Source organism: Podarcis gaigeae (genome assembly GCF_964106915.1).
Source record: "Podarcis gaigeae genome assembly, chromosome: 5".
NCBI lineage: Eukaryota > Metazoa > Chordata > Lepidosauria > Squamata > Lacertidae > Podarcis > Podarcis gaigeae.
Genome location: NC_139681.1, coordinates 28404121 through 28424021, shown reverse-complemented (window position 1 = coordinate 28424021; position 19901 = coordinate 28404121). Strand labels below are relative to the sequence as shown.

The window sequence follows — 19901 nt, the reverse complement described above, 5'->3', positions numbered from 1 at the left end:
TGATAACTACACTGGGTTGAAAAGAAACAAATCATTAGGGTGTTGCCATAGCTAAGTGTACATTACCTTGAATAATACATCTTCCCACGTGGACTTGATGCTGACTAGTATCACATGCCCAGGGTGTTACTTTGGAGGAATTTATGTTTGTGTGTATATCAATGAATTGTTACATGCTACCTGTGCCATGTTATGTTGGACACAGGTCATTTCCCTTTTCTTCACAGTTTCCAATAAACATCACCATAAGTTTGACACTTGCACATAAAATGTTAGCTCTTTATGTGTATCGCTGTAGATGGAAAAATGTTTTGATACATACTTTTAAAGAAAACATTTACCTGAGTTACAGATAAATTCTTGAGGTTGCAAAACTGTTACATGTTTTGAAATGCAATAACAAAAAAGCATTTAAACATGCACCTTGATTACAGTACTTTTGTAGGGAAGATCAAGGCAGTTAACTAACAAGCAGTTTAATGTTAACAAGAGTTAAATAATATTGACTAAAACGCAAAATACTATGTAAAGAAGCTTACAATCGTTACAGTGGTCACTATGGAATTACCCTTCCCATAGGTAATGCATAAAAATATAGTTAGCCCCAGAAGCAGCTGTACTCACCCCCTGCACAGTGGAGTGTATTATTATTATTATCATTATTATTTTGCAAAGAATCTTGGGAGCCCATGGAGACTGGGGAAGATAGATTATTCTCTGATCTTAATAATCAGAGCTCTAGTGAATAGAGCAGAAATGTGACTGGCAAATTGAGGAAGGAATATCTGTGAATATAAAAACAGCGGCCTATTCTACCCAGAATCAATTTGCTGCCCACCATTATTGGGTAGGCAAGGGCATTTAATCATTTGGGAATCTTAAATATGTCCAATTAATGGATGTTTCATGGGCTTATTTACAGAAGTGTCTGTTCCTTTTACGACTTCTTGTTGCCACAAGTAACATTTGTGTTTACTTCCCTCTCTCATGTTTTTATACTAACTTTGTTTAGGGGGGATATTACTGCTTCTCAATTCTGAAGATCTCTTAATGGAATAAAATATGTTGCATCTTTATTGCCATTCAGTATTGTCTGTGAAAATTCCTAGTTGCCTAATTTTTTTAAACAAGCTATTTTACCTAAATTATTAAGACATAAGCTAATGAGTAATCTCCAGCTGTTAAAATGCCTTGTGAATGGATGTTGGAACTTAGATACACAATGCAGAAGAGCAGACTGGATTGATAAATAACATAAAATGGAAATGCGTATATATAATTTATTTATAGAAAGAGGCTGCATCTAGACACATCAAAGAAGTGTTTCAGTTTAAAGTGTTGTAAATTTAAACAGGGAAAACAGGTAGAGAAAAACAGGACTCCACATTGCCATCTGGTGGCAGAATGTTATATTGCATATACAACGCATATACCGTATTTTTTGCCCTATAAGACGCACCAGACCACAAGATGCACCTAGTTTTTGGAGGAGGAAAACCAGGAAAAAAATATTCTGAATCTCAGAAGCCAGAACAGCAAGAGTGATTGCTGTGCAGTGAAAGCAGCAATCCCTCTTGCTGTTCTGGCTTCTGTGATAGCTGCGCAGCCTGCATTCGCTCCATAAGACGCACACACATTTCCCCTTACTTTTTAGGAGGAAAAAGTGAGTCTTATAGAGCAAAAAATACGGCAAATCACTTTTTCGTAACCACTGTAGCTGAGTCCAGAGAAAGCTAAATCATGTCATTAACAATGGTAGATTTGTATCATAATACTGTTAAGCACATTACAAAATATCACGAGATGACCAGGTAAGTCTTTAGTGATATTTGCTTTAGTGTCTTTAGTGATATATACAGCTATGGGTCACCTGCTAACTGCTATTAGCAAACAGCAGCGGGCCCACCCGGATGGACCATTTGTGGTTGCTGGTGATTTCAATCGAGCCGATTTAAGGACTGTGCTTCCTAAGTTCCACCAGTATGTTGATTGTTCCACTAGGTGGGGAAATACCCTAGACCGAGTATATAGTAACATCATGCATGGATACAAGACCAAGCCCTTGCCCAATTTGGGACAGTCAGACCACATATCCTTACTTATGATACCATCATATAGACCTCTCGTACGCAGAATTAGACCATCAACTAGAGAGATACGAGTGTGGCCAGCAGGTGCATCCGAGCAACTTCAAGATTGCTTTCGGAACACTGAATGGTCACTTTTTGTGGAGAATAATGTGGACACATACGCTTCAATAGTACTGTTCTATGTCAAAAGCAGCATTGATGTCGTTACTACCACCAAACAAATACGGGTGTTTCCTAACAACAAGCCCTGGCTAAACAGGGATGTGTATCTTCTGTTAAAGGCAAGAAATGCTGCTTTTCACTCTGGCGATGCGCAACAGTATAGAGAAGCTAGAGCCAAACTGAAAAAGGGCATTAGGGATGCCAAAGCTATGTACTGCCGGAGGATCGAAAAGCATTTTGAGAGCTCCGACCCTCGTCGAGTATGGCAAGGCCTGCGACAAATTACAGGGCAAAATATTAAAAACGAACTGGCTAGCAGCAGTGCGCACCTGGCTGATCAGCTGAATCAATTCTTCAGTCGTTTTGAGGTGGGAACTGGAACCACCGTCACTACAGCATTGGCTACCAGCACATCATCAGAAACTATTACTGATAAACAACCATTTTTATTACAGACCTCCGACGTACAACGTGCTTTTCGGAGCATTAATATTAGGAAGGCAGCTGGACCAGATGGAATTATGGGACGAGTTATTAGGGACTGTGCTGCAGAATTAGCTGGTGTATTTACGGACATTTTTAATCTATCCCTGTTGCAGGGTTCTGTCCCTACCTGCCTGAAGACATCGATTATAGTGCCAGTCCCTAAACAGTCAGTGGTGGTATCTCTCAATGACTACAGACCAATAGCCCTAACATCTGTCGTTATGAAATGCTTTGAGAGATTGGTGCTAGATTATATTAAGGCTGGTCTTCCATCCACTCTAGACCCGTTCCAGTTTGCATACAGAAGAAATAGATCTACTGATGATGCTATTTCCATCGCTGTCCATACTGTACTGAGTCGTCTAGAACGACAGGGAACCTACGCAAGGCTGTTGTTTGTGGACTACAGTTCTGCCTTTAATACAATTCTACCAGACAGGTTATTCCTTAAAATGACCAATGTGGGTATACATCAGAAGATCTGTTTGTGGGTAAGGAATTTCCTGACCGATAGGCCGCAGACAGTGAGAATGGGACCTTACTATTCTTCTACTCTAGTATTAAGCACAGGAGCCCCTCAGGGGTGTGTGTTAAGCCCCTTTCTCTATTCCCTGTACACATTTGATTGCACCCCACTGTATAAGTCCAACACAATCATCAAATTTGCGGATGATACAACAGTGGTGGGGCTCATTAGTGAGAATGATGAGGCTGCTTATAGGAAAGAAGTACAGGGGTTAATTCAATGGTGTAAAGAAAATAATCTTATGCTTAACACCAAAAAAACCAAAGAACTCATAATTGATTTTAGGAGAAAGAAAAGTGTATTTTTACCATTGCACATAAATGGCGAGGAGGTGGAGAGGGTTGGTAGTTTTAAATACCTGGGCATTTACATCTCTGAGGACCTCTCATGGACTGCAAATATTAATATGGTTGTGAGGAAGGTGCAGGGGAGGTTGTATTTCCTGAGAATGCTCAGGGGATTGAATCTATCTCAGCACCTACTTCTGTCCTATTATCACAGTACCATTGAGAGTGTCTTAACCTATAGTATATTATCGTGGTATGGGAGCAGCTCTGAAATGGATAAAAAAGCTTTACAGAGAATAATTAAAATTGCCCAGAATGTTATTGGGCTCCAACTACCAACCCTGGATGAGATCTTCACGTCTCGCAGCTTGAAGAAGTCACACAATATCCTGAGAGATCCCACCCATCCTGCTCACAACCTCTTTGAACTGTTGCCTTCGGGCAGAAGATACAGGACAATGAAAACACGAACCACACGCCTTCTGAATAGTTTCTATCCAAGAGCTCTGATTGCACTAAATAATGATCTCAGGGCCAGTTGTAAGAAATAGCAAGCAGTGAGTAGTAAGGAATGAGATAGGTTTTAGGTTATGCTATGCTTCTAATAGGTTATGTTATATTCTGGATTATGTTATGTTCTAATAGATTATGTCTGAATAGGATGAGAGTGTTGGAGATACGTGCGAATGTGTATGTGAATCCGGTCTTGGGTGTTTGATTTTCGTTGTTGTGTATACTGTGTATATACGGACAATGACAATAAATTTATCTACCTATCTACCTATCTATCTACCTTTAGCTCTTGTGTGAAATTTTATTCTCAAATTATTATATGGACAACTCCGCAATCAGAGCAGCTGAGTGGTCTCTTCTTAATGCATATTGTGTACCATTCATTATTTCCCCAAGAAAATTTAGTTCATTGAGAAGTAAAACTTATGTTAAATGTGTTTGCTTTCTTGCAGCAAAAGATAGGGAATGTGACTGGATGGAGGAAACTATACTGTGTACTGAGAGGTGGCAAACTCCTTTGTTATTGTACACCAGAAGAAATAGAAGCTAAAGTGGAGCCGACTTTGACAGTTTCTGTCAACAAGGTAAAATATAACATCTGCTACTCAAGCTAAGTTACAGTGCTCCTTTTGTATGTTGTTAAGCTAAACTGGAAATGCTATTTGTGTCTCAGGTGATGGAGTTCCTTCCATGCCAGGTGTGGGAGCTAAGGGTAGCATTGCATGAAAGCTTCAGGGGCACAGTTTCTGAGTCTCTAATTGGAACCTCGGTTACCAATAACTGCAGCTCTTTTTGACAGTTCGTTTTGTGTTTTTTCTGCTACTAATGCAAGGATGCTTTTTAGGTCGTTGATGCTACAGTCATATACAAGTTTTGCTTTTTTGATCCATGGGGAGAGTGCCCCCTACCATAAAGGCTTCATATATTTTATATAAATCCGTGGTTTCCAATGTAGGGCACACGTCCCACGGGGGGGGGGGGGGGCAATTTGATTTTTAAGGGCGGCAATTCGAGAATGAGTTATTAACAGTAAATGGCCTTTTAGCCTTCCTCCACATGAACAGGAGTTCACATTTGGAATAATAAGAATTATATATCACCGGAGGGGTGGGATAAGGATTTTAGAGGTGCTTAGGTGGGGCATGGCCAAAAAAAGGTTGGGAACCACTGATAAAAGTATATGCAAAAGACAAATGAGGAAGATTCTCTACTGTCTCCATGTCACATATGCTTAAGTACAGAATTTAAAACCTAGTTTTTGGCTCAGTTCTTCCTTCCTTCCTTCCTTCCTTCCTTCCTTCCTTCCTTCCTTCCTTTCTTTTTCTCACACACCAGTAACCAACAGGATACTGGAAGGCATCATACATATCTATTCATGTGTATCTAGGAGAGATGATTTAGATAGGAATTACATGAATGGGGCAAACTCATGCTTCCTTCATTAATTGTGGGAAAGAACTGTGCAGTTGGTTCACTCATGTGGTTTCTATATTCAACCTGTCCTAAAGTGCTATAGGAAGAGGTTTCAGGGAAGCAGCACCCATACCATTGCCAGGTAAGTGTGAATGGTAGGACCTGAACACAGCAACTTTCCAGTCCTGAGGTGCTATAATTGGAAGCCTCTGTGCTAGAACATCCTGCCTGAGTGAACCATGTGAGGGCAGATTAACTAAACCATAGATTGAGCAACATCTTTCAAGATGTTTAATCCAAGGGGCTAATACGTTATTAACTTCCATAAATTTTGCAGGGTACTGGTTGATCAAATCTATTCACATTTCTTCAGAAGTGAGTCCACTTTGTTCAATGGGGCTTACTCTCCAGTCAGTGAGTTTAGGTTTGCAACCTCAGTCTCTACTTAATTGAAAGACCTAGCATACACTGCCACACCTTAAGTTGTTTGTTTAGTCTCTGAGAGACAAGTGTATTCATTATTTCTTAGTCAAAAGTGGGGACAGTACTGTGTCAAAGGACTGACAGTACATTTAGACATGCGTGTTATGCTGGAGAGAGCTTGTGGGCACTTTAAATAGCATGCTTAATATGCAGTTCCTTGGATACATCCCATCTGTTGCATAATGTATTACCGCTTCAGAAACATACCGACCTATTACTGCTGAAGTTAGCATCTTCCATCACTTAAATAATCAAATGAAGTATAAAATGTCTCTTACTTGAGAATCACTTTTGTTTTATAAATGCATTTGCGGCATAAGATACATAGCAAACACTAAATGAACTTATGTCACTGGGTTGCTTCAAGTTCTAACCTGTCAAATGTAAATCTATTTGACTTAATTTTATACTGGTATCTATGGTTACCTGCATTAATAGGACACAGCATTTATGGATGAATTACTTAATCTCCTATTTTTAGAATGAAAAATTTAAATGAGCAAATTCATCAGATATGCTACAAACAGCTGTGTTTGTATTTCAAACAGCTCCTCCGGTATTTTTTAAAATGTATCCCATCAATAATATTTTGCAGATTTTTCAAAGACTTGTCAGCCCTGGAATTCCGCACCCCTACCCCCATGACAATATATGTGACTTACTTTTCCTAGTTACATATTTAATCTTTACTGGTGTGAACTGACAGACATTCCACAGAAAAGGGGATGTGTGTTTGAAGTGAAATGGGATTAAATAAGAACAGAGAAGTCCTCCTGTCTATATAACTACAGTAGTAGGTTCCTTGGCTTTATAAAGAGATGGGTTTAATGTCTGTCTTCTTGTGAAGAAGGTTTATTTTTGTTTTTGCAGTGGTGAGATAGTTGGATGACATGACTTATAAAAAAAATATATGTATGTGGCTGAGATAATTAGGTTGCAGTCTTGTTCAATTCAATGTGGTAAATTCGATTGCGATCAATGGGGTATTGGGCATATGAAACCATTTGTGGAATTGCAACCTAATTTTAAATAGGTCTCAAAGCATGCATCACTTAATCAGAATAACTGTTGTTGGCATTCGTGCGTTTCAAGAGACAATGGAGTGTGCCCCTGGGGGTGAAGTCCAACCATGCATTAGCAGCACTGAAGTGACCTCCCTGGGGTGTAAGCCTGAGCAGTGTGCTTGGAGGACCTGGCCTGCCCAGATGACAAGACCCACCTCTCAGCCTTACTGATGTGGTCCAAAGGAAAACAGAGCAATATATTTGGCTGCAGGAGTTGTCTTTTAAAGGTGTGTTCTTAACTGAATGTGAAGGTCACACTGGCTGCATAAGAGCACTGCCTTTCTGTGAGAATCTTGGATAATGTTTAAATGGCCCAGCTGCGTGGGCAAGGTCTGACCATGTTGGTCCAAACCACAAAATCAATGCAGACTCCAGGGTTGGGGTCCATATTATCAGCTCTCACCTGCATGATTAGGGTGGTGGGTTGTTTTTTTAATTCAGGTAATTCTATTTTAGTCTTCATCTGTGCCACCACACAGCTATTCCCAGAGCAGCTCACAGATCAAAGATTAAAAATATTGTAACCAGAAATACACTAACTAATTGTAAAATAGCAAAACCAGAGCCAAGTAAAAGTAAAAGCTGCTAGTTCAAACAACATCTAAAAAGCCTGCATACATAAAAAGATATTTTACCTGGCACTGAAAGAGCAATAGTAACTGCCAGGCAATATGCCAAGAGAGGCACTCTGAAGATGGAGGCGATGGAGGCCTCATCACTGAAAGGCCCCACCTGCCTTGCCTCCGACAGTAGGGGAACTCACAATGGAAACCTTGGAGAACACCTGGGCAGGTCCAAGTGGGAGCAAACAGTTCTTGTAGTACATTGTAAAGAGCATTATCACAGATGGTGTTCCAGTTGTAAAGGAGCTGGTAATGGAAAATGTGTACAGGCAAGCTGGGTAACTTCTGTGGGAAAATGTTTTATAGCTTTAAACAATCTGTGGCCCTCCAAGTGTTGTCAGACTCCAGTATGGGCAATGGTTGGGGATGATAGGAGTTGTAGTTCAGCATCATCTGGAGGGCCACAGGTTAGCCACTCCTGGTCTAAACAGTGACTGAAATCCAGAGTGCAAACGGAGCTGCCCCGCTCCACTCACATTCTCAAGAGTGGCTTTTCAGGTGATAGAATGAGCTGCAGAAGAAATGGATTAAGCAATAAACTTAACTGTGCAGATGGACTCCCCCCCTCCCAATGCTTCTCTGGATACTACTCAGTTTATGTACCTCTTTGGATTTAGTCCGTTTCTCTTGAATAAATCTGTCATTGCAAAATGTAACTGATTGCAAAGAAAGGGGGGGGGGAGAGGAGCTCTAATTGACATCTCAAAATCTCTTGGTTGACAGACCTACTTTTGGAAATCACAGAAAATTATGTGGCAACAATGCAGTTAGACCTGTAGGTGTACTGGACAGTTTAAAGAGCTCCAGTTTCTCCATTGTTGCTGCAATGTATGTTTAAGCCAGTTCAAGAAGTGAAACTGGTCTTGGTGTTCTTAAGAAGTAAAAGACATGAAGACAGAGTAGTTCAAGGATACGCCAGTGAGTAGATGGGAACAACGTAAGGTTACTTGGGGAAAGTTTGTCAGTATGATAATTCAATCAGTTCAGCAAGAGATATCACTTTAATTGATACCGAATGATTTCTCTTACTCTTAATTTAACTGATATGAAATATGCCTCAATTTTCTGAATCTGAGCAATCTAAAAAGCAATCCTGTTTAGAACCATCCAAATGATGTCTCCTCCTGCCCATTATGAAATATGTTCTAAATATGCTCACTTTAATGCATACCTTTTTAATTTGAGTTCTTCTTTAAGCAGAATTAATGTCCATATAACATCACCTTGAAAATTGCAGTCATGGAACTAAATAGTGCCTAGCTGACAACTGTCAAGTAACCTATTATTTTTCTATTTGATTAAAGTTGTAGTGTGTGTGTGTGTGTGTGTGTGTGAGAGAGAGAGAGAGAGAGAGAGAGAGAGAGAGAGAGAACATTATAGTTTCACTTTGTATTTATATAACATTTAGGAAACCAGAATTCGTGCTGTGGATAAAGATACCCCGATGAACTCCAATAACTTTTCTGTTATCAACCCTGAGGCTGGTGAAACTGTGACTCAGATTTTTGCAGTTGAAAGCCGGGAAGACCTTTATAACTGGATGGAAGCTTTCTGGCAGCACTTCTATGACTTCAGTAAGTAGCGCCGTCTCCTTTTGTACAGGAGTGCCTATGTATGTTCAAAGAATGCACTGAACATTTTGAACTCACATTGCATAACAATCCTGTCATTTGCAAGTAGAATAAAATAAAAAAGCTCTCTGTTCTCCAGCACATTAGGTAGTATGTTCTTCAGAGGAAGAGTAGGAAATCTTTTAACTTTGATAATGTGATCCTTCATTGCTTTATTCCCTTGATATTCTGGAGGCTCGGAAAGAAGACGATTGGGAAACCATCTATTGGGGAAATGTTTCAGCGGGGTGGTATAAAAGTTTCCTGCGTGTTCCTCCCTCCCCCAAATACATCTCATAACTGTTTATACTGCTGAGCAGAGCCTTCTACTGAGGTTTCAGTGCGTCTCTTCTTCCCCTTTCATCACAGTGATTTGCAATAAAATAAATGAATATTTATGTCAAGCTGAAATATCTGACAGTAACACTATTAAGGTATAAATTGTAAAGATTGGGACTTGGTCATGCTGTGAGAATTGATTGTCTTGTTCCCATGTTGGAAGCCTGAGGAATCCTAACTTACTTTGCCACTGCAAAGGTATAGTACTTGCTTGAGAGATTATGGCATTACTGGAAGCATCCAGATCTTCGTCAGCTAGCAATCTGGAGGAATTGTGAAAGAGTTAATGCAGCATTTATGAAACAGTTCCCGATTTGGGGCATTATTAACCAGATAAAATTACAAAAAGTGGAGTATTTTGACTTCCTCTCATTGCTTTCTGATTTCCTTTTAGGCCAGTGGAAACACTGTTGTGAAGAATTCATGAAAATTGAGATTATGTCACCACGGAAACCACCATTGTTCTTGACGAAAGAGGCTACTTCAGTTTACCAAGATATGAGTAAGTGGGAGATAGCAGTGTATTTGAAGCAACACTGGACACAACCTATTGTGCCTCTGTTTTATAATCTGTGTGGAGGTTGAATCAATTTCTGTTCTTGCATAACTCTCATTCCCCGCCCCCCAGTGAAGGGGGAATCCAACCTTATTCCCCCACCCGAGCCCTCTACATGTTTCCAAAATCTGTTCTCATGGGGTTCTCCAAACCTCGGGAGCAGATTTTTTGGCTGCACATAGGGCTGCCCCATTTAGTTCAACCCTGTGCACAATTAGCTGGATAACTGTTTGGCAGTAACTGATAATTTTGCATGTTATCTGCAGTTGGTAAATTTCTTGTTCTCTAGTTTACTATGTATAATGTTGCAACTGGTTAGATCCATCTTGACCAAGCGCAGACCTGAGAAGCAGAGTGGCTAAGATGCCGTGCAATAAATTGGGGGTTCCTGGTTTGAATTCCAGGTCTGCCTTCACTCATACAATCATAGAGTTGTAGAGTTGGAAGGGATCCCAAGGGCCGTCTGGTCCAAACTCCTGCAATGCAGAAATCACAGGTAAAGAATCCCAGACAGATGGCCATCCAATCTCTGTTTAAAATCTTTTAAGGTAAACTGTTCCATTGGTGAACAGCTCTTAATGCTAGAAAGTTCTTCCTAATGTTTAGTTGGAATCTCCTTTCTTATCATTTGAATCCATTGGCTTGGTTTTGGCAACTCACTGGGGTGTTGTAGGCAAGGCATTCTCTCCCATTCTCTGATCCCTCATTTGGGTTGTTATATACACGTGAAGTATTATTATTGTTTCTGGATGCTTCTATTCCAGCTATATTATAAGAACACCCCATTTGCCTCTGCTGGGAAGGGGATTGGAACCATCTTTCTGATCAGTCTAAAATTACCTTACTCTTCTAGAACATGTTATGAATAAAATTGACTTTGCAGCTGGCTAGCAGTAGAAAATAATGGTTTGCTCCCAAGCCCATCAACAGTTTGTTGACCCCCTGCCCTTGAGGCTGTAAAAATTGTTATATTGATTACTGTGCTGTGCATTGAAACAGTCTCGAAGCAGAGTAATATTTGAACAGTGTTTTAAGTGGCCACAAGTAAATCAAGAGTCAAATATGGAGGTACAGCATGAAAGTTGCATTGTAGTTTTTAAAGAAAACGAGTAATAAACCACACTTATACTCTTCAAAATGAAAGGAGGTTCATGGTAGGCATTGGCATTCAATATAATCTCCCTGCTCCCTGGACAGTGCTAAGAATTCAGTAAAAATTAATGAAGATCCACAATAGTTTAACCTCCTGCTGCTGATTTTACAAGGTAAAGTATTCCACCTAATGAAGCCTGCTGTACAGTGGACAGTAAAGCCATAATTGGCTGCGTTCATAATATTATGGTGTGTGTTTTGTTGATATGTAAAAGTACAGGAATTTCTGCTGCCCAGGACAATTTTAGGGTCTTGTTTTCCATAAAGGTGTGCATGTTTTTATATCGTCGTGGTAAGGTTTAAACACTGGGCTCAACAATGCAGCTAAGTATCAATGTAATAAGAATTTTATGTTGTCTTTTAAAATGTGATAGGCATTGATTCCCCAGTAAAACATGAAGCGTTCCCTGATACAGTGCAACGAAAAGTTGAGGAAGTCAATGGGGAGCTGCCGATTGGCCAACAAGAAGGTTTGTCACCTTCATGGGCAGCCATGTTTGACGGTTCTCACCACATGCTTGTGCAGAAAAGCCTGCTTCCAGGAGCAAAAGAAGAGGCCATAAGCCCTAGTGAAGGGAAGGGCAAGAAGAGAAGAGCACCCCTTCCACCATCTGATAAGCCGCCATACATCACAGGAGCACGGACAATGTCAGATCAATTGGGCAAGGAAAACATCTGGAACAATTCTCCTCATAAGAACAGTTCTCCTGATTCCAGCTCAGCTTCTGTTCCTCACTTCAAACAACCTATTGCAGCTCCCCGCAGACCAGCTCCTTGGCAGAAAGGTAACTTCGCTGACAATGAAAATCCTGCCGATTCAGGTACAAAGGTTGATAATAGCAACAAACCCATTCCTGCTCCTAGGCAGAAGTTGGTCAAAGAGATGCTTGAGCCTAGAATCTGTTTTCATTCGCAGGTATAGGACTGGTGCTTGGTTTGCTCAGAATTACGGGGGCAAAGGGAGTGTTGGCCATGTTCACTATCTGTCTTTCGCCAGAGTTCCTGAAGTGTTAACATATTTATTTTCAACACACAACCAGGTGATTGAGATTATAGCAAAGGAAACACCTCTCCTTCCATCCTGTCCCCAAATTGTGCTCAGCTTGACATCGCCAGTGTGTAAAGAGATTCCTCAACAAAGATACAAATCAGCAGGGTTGTTTTTTTTTAACGATGGAGAACCTTCTGATAGACTTAAACTGTTCTCCCCCCATCCAAAACATCTGGATGATCTTTAATAATTCAACCCATACATTTTCCCCAGATTGCATTTCAAATATCCAATCTCACATTTATGACAGGTTTTTGAGCAGGCACTTAACTTGAGAAGAATAAAATTCTTCCTTGTGTTGTCAGGATTAACCACAGATGCTGTTGGCCTCTGCCCATAGAAGTCTATGGGACCAGTCTCTAGACCCTCACAGCAATAGGAATGTCTTATTTATTTATTTTTTACTCTGGCTCTTCATGAATGGTCTTAGAGTTTGAAGAAAATAAAGTACCTGTAGGCCTGCTTGTTTACCACACCATCCTCCTGTGAAGCTCTTTTGTTCTTTCCCCCTTCCTCTCTCTTTAATCCCACCCCTGCCCAAGTGACACACAGCTAGAGTTTGTAAGGCGTTTCCCATAGTGCTTCCAAACTCAGGTGAATTGTGCAGTGTCAGATACGATTTGAAATCCCTGTGGGAGCGACCTGTAATAAAACTCATTCCCTTGCCCATTCCCCCAGGGCTTTGTACTACATTTCTAGTCCGTCAGGATTTCCCAGGTTCTGTAGCTGGGCTTACCTGGTAATTTAAGCATATGCAGAGTCTTCTAGTCTTTCATTTAAAAAACAACAACAACCTTTTATTGCTTTATTAGCACAGTGAACAAGTATCTCTTAGACTTACATTTCTTAGATATATTCTCTTTATTTTCCTGGCTTTGTTTGTGCAATAGTAATCCTGAATATGAGGTAGCTGTGTATGCGTAAGTGCTGGGCTGAGACAGTAGTCAAGTCCACTGTTCTTAAGACATTTGAAGACCCCCAATGCCAGTTTGGGCTGTTAATGTTTTCTGTTGTATTCTAAAATAACAGCATCAGAATTCACTCCTCATTGACGGGTGGGAGAGAAACTTCTTTCTTTAGTATTTTAGATAATAATATTTAAATAACAACCCTACAATTCTGCGATCTATGTCTGAATTGTAGAAAGCAACACACATTCATATCTGTAGGAAAAGAGATTCTGCATTGCAAGCAGAAACTAGGTAGAGGAAATGAACACACATTTTCAAATAAAATTGATTTCCCCTCCCTAGAACAATAAGCTTAAACTGAAACTGAGGATGTGTATAAATTCGAAAGGTGTTTTAAAATTTCTATATATATCTCGGCCTGTTTAAAATCCTAATGTTTTCCTCTTCAAGTGTTTGAATTTGAATGCAAAAATGGCAGCTTCTTTTTAGTTAGACTGGATTGTATGAATTGTGTTAGATTACAAGATTTTACTGTGTGTTAACGTCTTAATGAAATCTGATCAGGTACGGTTTTAACCTATGTATTAGTTCATTTCATTGTGAAGTTGTGTAACATAGAAAGTACATTATATAGTTTGGAGGAGCTATAATTTCAGGATCACCTGTTTTATTTTTTAGCTACTCTTAGAGGAACAGAATAAAGATAATGTAGCAGAGGGTTAGTATGACATTAATGCTCTCTAATCCCTTAATGAGTATAGCAGAATCCTTTTAATTGGCATATTTCTGTTAGCAGTAGGGGAGTGCCAATTAAGCAATCTTCTCAATTTTAAGACTCTCAGGAATATGCTGAGCTTATTGATATTTGCTTTTTATTCCATGCCTTGAACTACAGATTAGTAATGTGCAAAGCATTCCAAATTCCTACATCTTTATTTGATTAGCAAGCCAAACTAGCACAGTGAAGCTCCATGAAATATGTCCATAGAGGATGCCTTGATTTAGCAAATGCAGTTCTAAAGCATTTGTGACTGTGACTGAACTTGCAAGACAGCTCTTAGCCACAGAGTTTATCCTCTGAAGTTAATTAAATTGAATTTTTATCCACATTGTCAAACCATTGTATCTTCCTATCAGGGGAGGGGCAGCTCCTCATGCAGAAACTGTACAAAATTCGTAGGGAGGAAATCACCTTTTCCTTCTTGATGTATTTTCAGAATCTCAAAACATGGCTGAATGGGAGCAAAATAATGGGCTCCCATTCTTCTTCTTTGGCCATTTGACATGTACACCATCTTGAAAAAAGCAATACCTTCCCTAAGATTTATAAACATTTAGATCTTTGGAAGTAGCTAGTCCCATTATATAATTAAGGAACAATCTGGGGTGGTGTTACAATCTAAGCAAAGGGGAGGCGCTGGTGCTCTCATTGCAATCCCTGAAGCTCTATGGACTTCTGGGGCACAGATGATGGGGCAGACTTGCATTTAAAGGCACAGATCTGCCTGTGTAGCTTGGTCCTCAGACGTTACAGTGGGGAGAGCTTAAGTGGTAAGGAGTATCAAGCTTGAATCTGCCACCTCGAACCCTTTCGTAACAGGGAGAGTAGCATCTGATCTAGACTGTAACATCTTTATTTAACCATTGGGATCTCTGTGACCCCTCAGATTGATTCTTGGGGGAAAATGTGGGATTTGGATGCAGCATTTGGGGTGCAGGGAGAGAAAAGAAGAAACCCTTGCAACACGGTTTGAATCAGATGTGACTCCTTCCCTGTGGTGAGGCACTAGGTATGGGGTGCATATGTGCTTGAGATCTCATGCTGGGATCTCTGCCTGATAAACAGCAGTCTCCACAGGCTTACAGAGAGCTTCATGCAAGTGGCATCTTGCCCATGGACCTCAATAGCAAGGAGAGAATAGAGTCCCCAGAATGGCTGGGATCGGAGCTATTCTTCCTCAATTAGAGATGCAATAAACACCCTTAGGTTTTGCACTTCTCACCCAGCTGCCTCCTTGAGGCAGAAAGAATGCCCGGTACCCTTTCTGTACCTAGGAAAGATTAATGTAGCTCCACATCACACAGGCACCATTAAGGCAGTGGCAGAGGCAGTGGCAACCTTCACTTCTCAGGACAAAGGGTGTGTGGATGCAGTTGCAGTTGCGACTGTTGGTCCTTAAAGTGCTAGGTGAGATCGCAGCAAAAAAATCCTTTCCTGGTACTTTGCGCGTCCCAGGAACTGAGTGGTGCATCACTGACATTTCTCCAGAATCAAGAGTGGGAGAAGTTCAAGCATGGTTGTAGTAGACAGAAGGGAGGGTTTCAGATGTGATTTGCAAGGCTGGTATGAGATCAAATTCAATAAATTTCCCTGTAGTGGAATTCTAGTAATTCTTATTCACCATGTGACATGTTCAGATGGAAAACTGTCGGTGCATTTTTGCCTGGAAGAGGGATACCCTGGATTTATTTTCATGCCTTTATATGTCTACCAGCCAATGTCCAGCAAGAAGTGCCAGGGAAGCAAAGTATTGCCGCCAACTTCTTCGCGCTTTATTATTTTCCCAAACAGCTAATGCCTACAGGTATGATATTGGCTCCAGGGTAGCCTCATTTTGCCTATGTGCAGTTGAGCCAGGGTGGTGGGGTGTGTGTGTGTGTGTGTGTGTGTGTGTGTGTGAGAGAGAGAGAGAGAGAGAGAGAGAGAGAGAGAGAGAGAGAGAGAGTGTGTGTGTGTGTGTGTGTGTGTGTGTGTGTGTGAGAGAGAGAGAGAGAGAGAGAGAGAGAGAGAGAGAGAGAGAGAGAGACTTGGATTGCAGGGAACCTGACTTCAAATCTGTGCTCACCCATGAAGCTCAGTGGGTGACGTGAGCCCAGTCTCTCTCTCCAAACTTATCTTCACAGGGCTGTTGTGAGAATAAAGTGGGATAATCCTCAAGCACACAACTGCAAGATCATTGGAAAGAGAATGGAATAAAAAAAAAAGATAGATAACAATGCTGTCTAATAATCTCTCATACCATATTGAAAGTTCCTCGATTTGTCCCCCTGCCCTCTTTGATCAAGCTCTTAAGGAATGATTTTACATATGCATGTCCATCACTCACAGTCTTACCCCGCAGTGGCTTACTGCTTGATGACAGCTGAACATGTGAACTGCCCCCATTTCAAAAAGAGACACTCTTCCATTGTCTCTTGAGACAGGCGGATACCAACCACAACAATATTTGAGATGATTTTATATGAAGGCTTACTCTGCGGGGTTTGACCTGTGTCTTGTTGCTTGATGTTGCACTTGAGCTGAATGTGCATCTCTTAAGTCTCTCTAATTGCAATCAACTTTGAAGTAAGGGGAGGGCTAAGTACATTAGCTGTGGAAGTGGAACCTCACCCTGCCTAGAACTTGCAGTTAATCATGCCTCATCACTATTGCATGTGCATACTGTTAATGCCTTGGGTACTCTGTTAAAGGTTCAACGATGTAGGTGGAGTTACTCTTTTATGAGGCTTTTTAAAAAACTTATTTACTTTGTTTACATGTTTTAATTATGTTTGGGAGTAATATGCTTCCATTTTCCACTAATGCTAAGTGGATAGTTTTGTACTTGAAATGCCTGTGGATGACCTGGTAGATTGGTTTTGCTGCTAAATGTGTATTGTTTTTTATTCCAAGGTATGTCAGACTTAAAAAATATATATATAACAAATGTAGAAACTTAAATATTGTATAAAACGAGTATGAACAATAAACTTCTGTGTTTGTTATAAGACTGGCTGCTGTGTTTCATTGAGCACATGGATTGATAATATGGACAGATTAGCTACATATGAACAAATTGTATGTCAACGCAAAATAAGAATGGATAAATATGAAGAAATCTGGAATGAATATTTAAGTGATAAGGTGGATAGTGGTGGGAAGTAGGGGGAGGAGAGAAAGGTGGGAAAATATTGTTTAAAAAGGTATAGTCATAGGTATACCAGTGTATTCAAATCTGAATTGTCAAATTGTGTTATTGTTATTATGGTTTTTGTTGTATGTGTCTTTTGCGGTTGATGTTTGTATCGAAAAAATGATTAATATTTTTTTAAAAAAAAGACTGACTGCTGTGTTGATCTCCAGGAAAGAGGGAACAGGGAGATCTAAAATGGTGCTCTTTTCTTGGAATAATTGTGTTGGTGGAGCAAAGCTTTTTAAAAATTTTAAAGTATCCCAGCTTTCCTAATCAATGCAGTTGGCCCAATAAAATACATCATTTTGACTCTGACCTATGGTTTTGTTTTGTTTTCAAGTACATTTATAGAATTATAAATCATGCTTCCCTGACCTTTTATGAAATAAAAGAACTATTTTGGGCTTAGCTAATTTCTTAAACTGTACAATCTGCTGAGTAGATCCCCTGGGCTAGAACTGAAGAGTAAACAGTATGTTGGCCTCGCTGTAAGAACAAGGCAAAGAGATAAAGCTATCCAATAGTAAATGTTAATTACATTTCTAATAGTCTGACTATAAGCCATTATGGTGCTAAAAAAGGGAAATATTCATAAAAGTAATTGGACATATTATGTAAACTGACATTCATTTCACTTTAGCATACTTCAGTGAGCACAATATTCTCTGGCTGTTCTGCTGTTTTCTAAATTCTCCAAGGTACGCAAAGGGGCATTGAACAAATAAGCATTTCATATAATTTAGCCAGGGTTTTAAATTTTTATCCTGCCTTTTAGATTTGCTACAATTGAATGGTTAAGTGTGGTGTGTGTTTTTGTGTGTATCCCTGAAGAATATATATATATCCCTGAAGATGATGGGCTTGGGTCTGGATGGTTCTTGTGTTCAGAAAAAGTTAAACAGCTATAATAATTTGGGGGTACTTAATCTTTTGCTGAACTGCATATGCATCAGTTGTGTTTCCTTCATAACATGTTTAGTTGCCCCAAATTAGGATTCCCAGATACATAGATGTTTTAGTGTGTGTGTGTGTGTGTGTGATCACTGCATATTTGTTGCAGAAAATCCTGGCATACACACAGGAAATACATTTGCCACCTAACATGTGAGCGCTAGCTCAGTGAGCCAGGCAATTAGAACAGGCACCTGAGCACTTCTTTGGGGGGTAGGGAGTTGTCAACAGTGAACTATGATTCCCCCCCCCCCCCGTTAATTTTCTTGGACTCAAAGGGCAGAAACTGCTGTTTGCTGTATGAAATACTTCAAATGCCTCTGCTCTTTTAAAGCCAAACACAGACATAGTATATTTTTGCCCAATTATCATCAACGAACTGTAATAAACTGTTACAAGAAGCTTGGCAGATACTTCAATCTTGGGGAAACTTGATTGATTTATGAGTTTATGAAGAATGCTGAAGTATGATGGATTGATTTTTTTTTTAAAAAATAGTTCTCTGGAAGTCAGTGCAGATGAGTGATTTAATGAAAATCACATTGCAAGCAAAGTTGTGGCAGTTTGCTTCAAGGGATTATACTGAAACAAGATAGGATAATATCTTAATATAACCACTACCAAATGGACATAATTGAGATCTCCCATATGCGCAATATGCGCATGAAGATCTGTCTGCGAAACATCACCATAAATTGCTTTTACTCCATGAAAAATAATCTTTGAACATTTTTTTTATATCAAGACAGCTATCAAAATGTTTATATACCTTCAAAAGAAAAATAACCCTACCAATGAGGACAACATGTCTGCTTCTAAAAGCTGATATTTGCTATTGACCTGATGATAAAGCAAGATTCTGAAACTCTTGATTTAAGGTAGATCAAAGTTAGTACCTGTCCTGACTACTTGGCATAGGGTGTACTGAATGGAGGCCGTTGCTTTACACATTACCGTAGAAGGCAACAAGGCTTCAAGATGCAGTAAAGTATGTGCCCACACTACATAAGCCAGAGAAACAGGCTGTGAGCAACTGTGTCCACTTGTGGTTTGGCTCCCCACAGTATCTTTTCATGGAGCACCTGTGGTGAAAGGCAACTAGCTACCTCACAGGCAAAATCAGACACACATTCCACGGTGTACTTCCTTCTGCTGGAGCCATTAAGCACCTTAAATCATAATCACAGGCTTTGATTTATTCTCTAAGGCTTTAGTTTCTGCCTGAGCCACCTACTTCAGAGCCAATCTCATGCATGTCTATTTGGAAGCAAACTCCATTGAATTCAATGAGGCTTACACTTACATAACTGTAATGGACCCTAGTTTCTATTTGATAGAATAAAATTTCCATATTCACTACCTTCATTAAAAACATACACACCAAATTAGGAGTTTTATTTATTTTTATTTGCTGCAATTTATTTAAGACTGTCCAGTAATATTGTTTAAAGCTGTGTTTATGTTATATTACCAGCTGGACCAAAGACTCACATGTATCATTAGCAGTGCCCTGACCACTCGGAAGGTAACTACCCAGTCTATATAATCACCAGGGCTACAAAATTCTTTTGTATGGTGAAAGACTATGCATGCCAGGTCCTTATAGTGTATGTTACAGGAAGTTGTGGTGGAGGAGGGGCATGTGGGCTTCTTCCTACATGAAGGGACTTCCTAGTTCTGTAGGAGCTGATCAGATGTAAGCCCAGCCACCCCAATTCCATGGTAGCACCT

The 19901-nt window shown here is 40.0% G+C and overlaps 1 protein-coding gene across 1 annotated transcript in view; it reads left to right on the top strand.

Moving 5' to 3' along the window:
* The window catches only part of RTKN2 (rhotekin 2), a 34111-nt gene extending 17077 nt beyond the window's left edge, over nt 1–17034 (top strand). The window contains exons 9-14 of the mRNA XM_083740416.1: nt 4517–4648; nt 9056–9221; nt 9991–10098; nt 11679–15313; nt 15607–15943; nt 16067–17034. Of these exons, the coding sequence (XP_083596542.1) occupies nt 4517–4648; nt 9056–9221; nt 9991–10098; nt 11679–12226 (954 nt within the window). The 3' untranslated portion in view covers nt 12227–15313; nt 15607–15943; nt 16067–17034. The remainder of the gene's footprint in view (nt 1–4516; nt 4649–9055; nt 9222–9990; nt 10099–11678; nt 15314–15606; nt 15944–16066) is intronic.
* Nucleotides 17035–19901: the final 2867 nt, after the last annotated feature.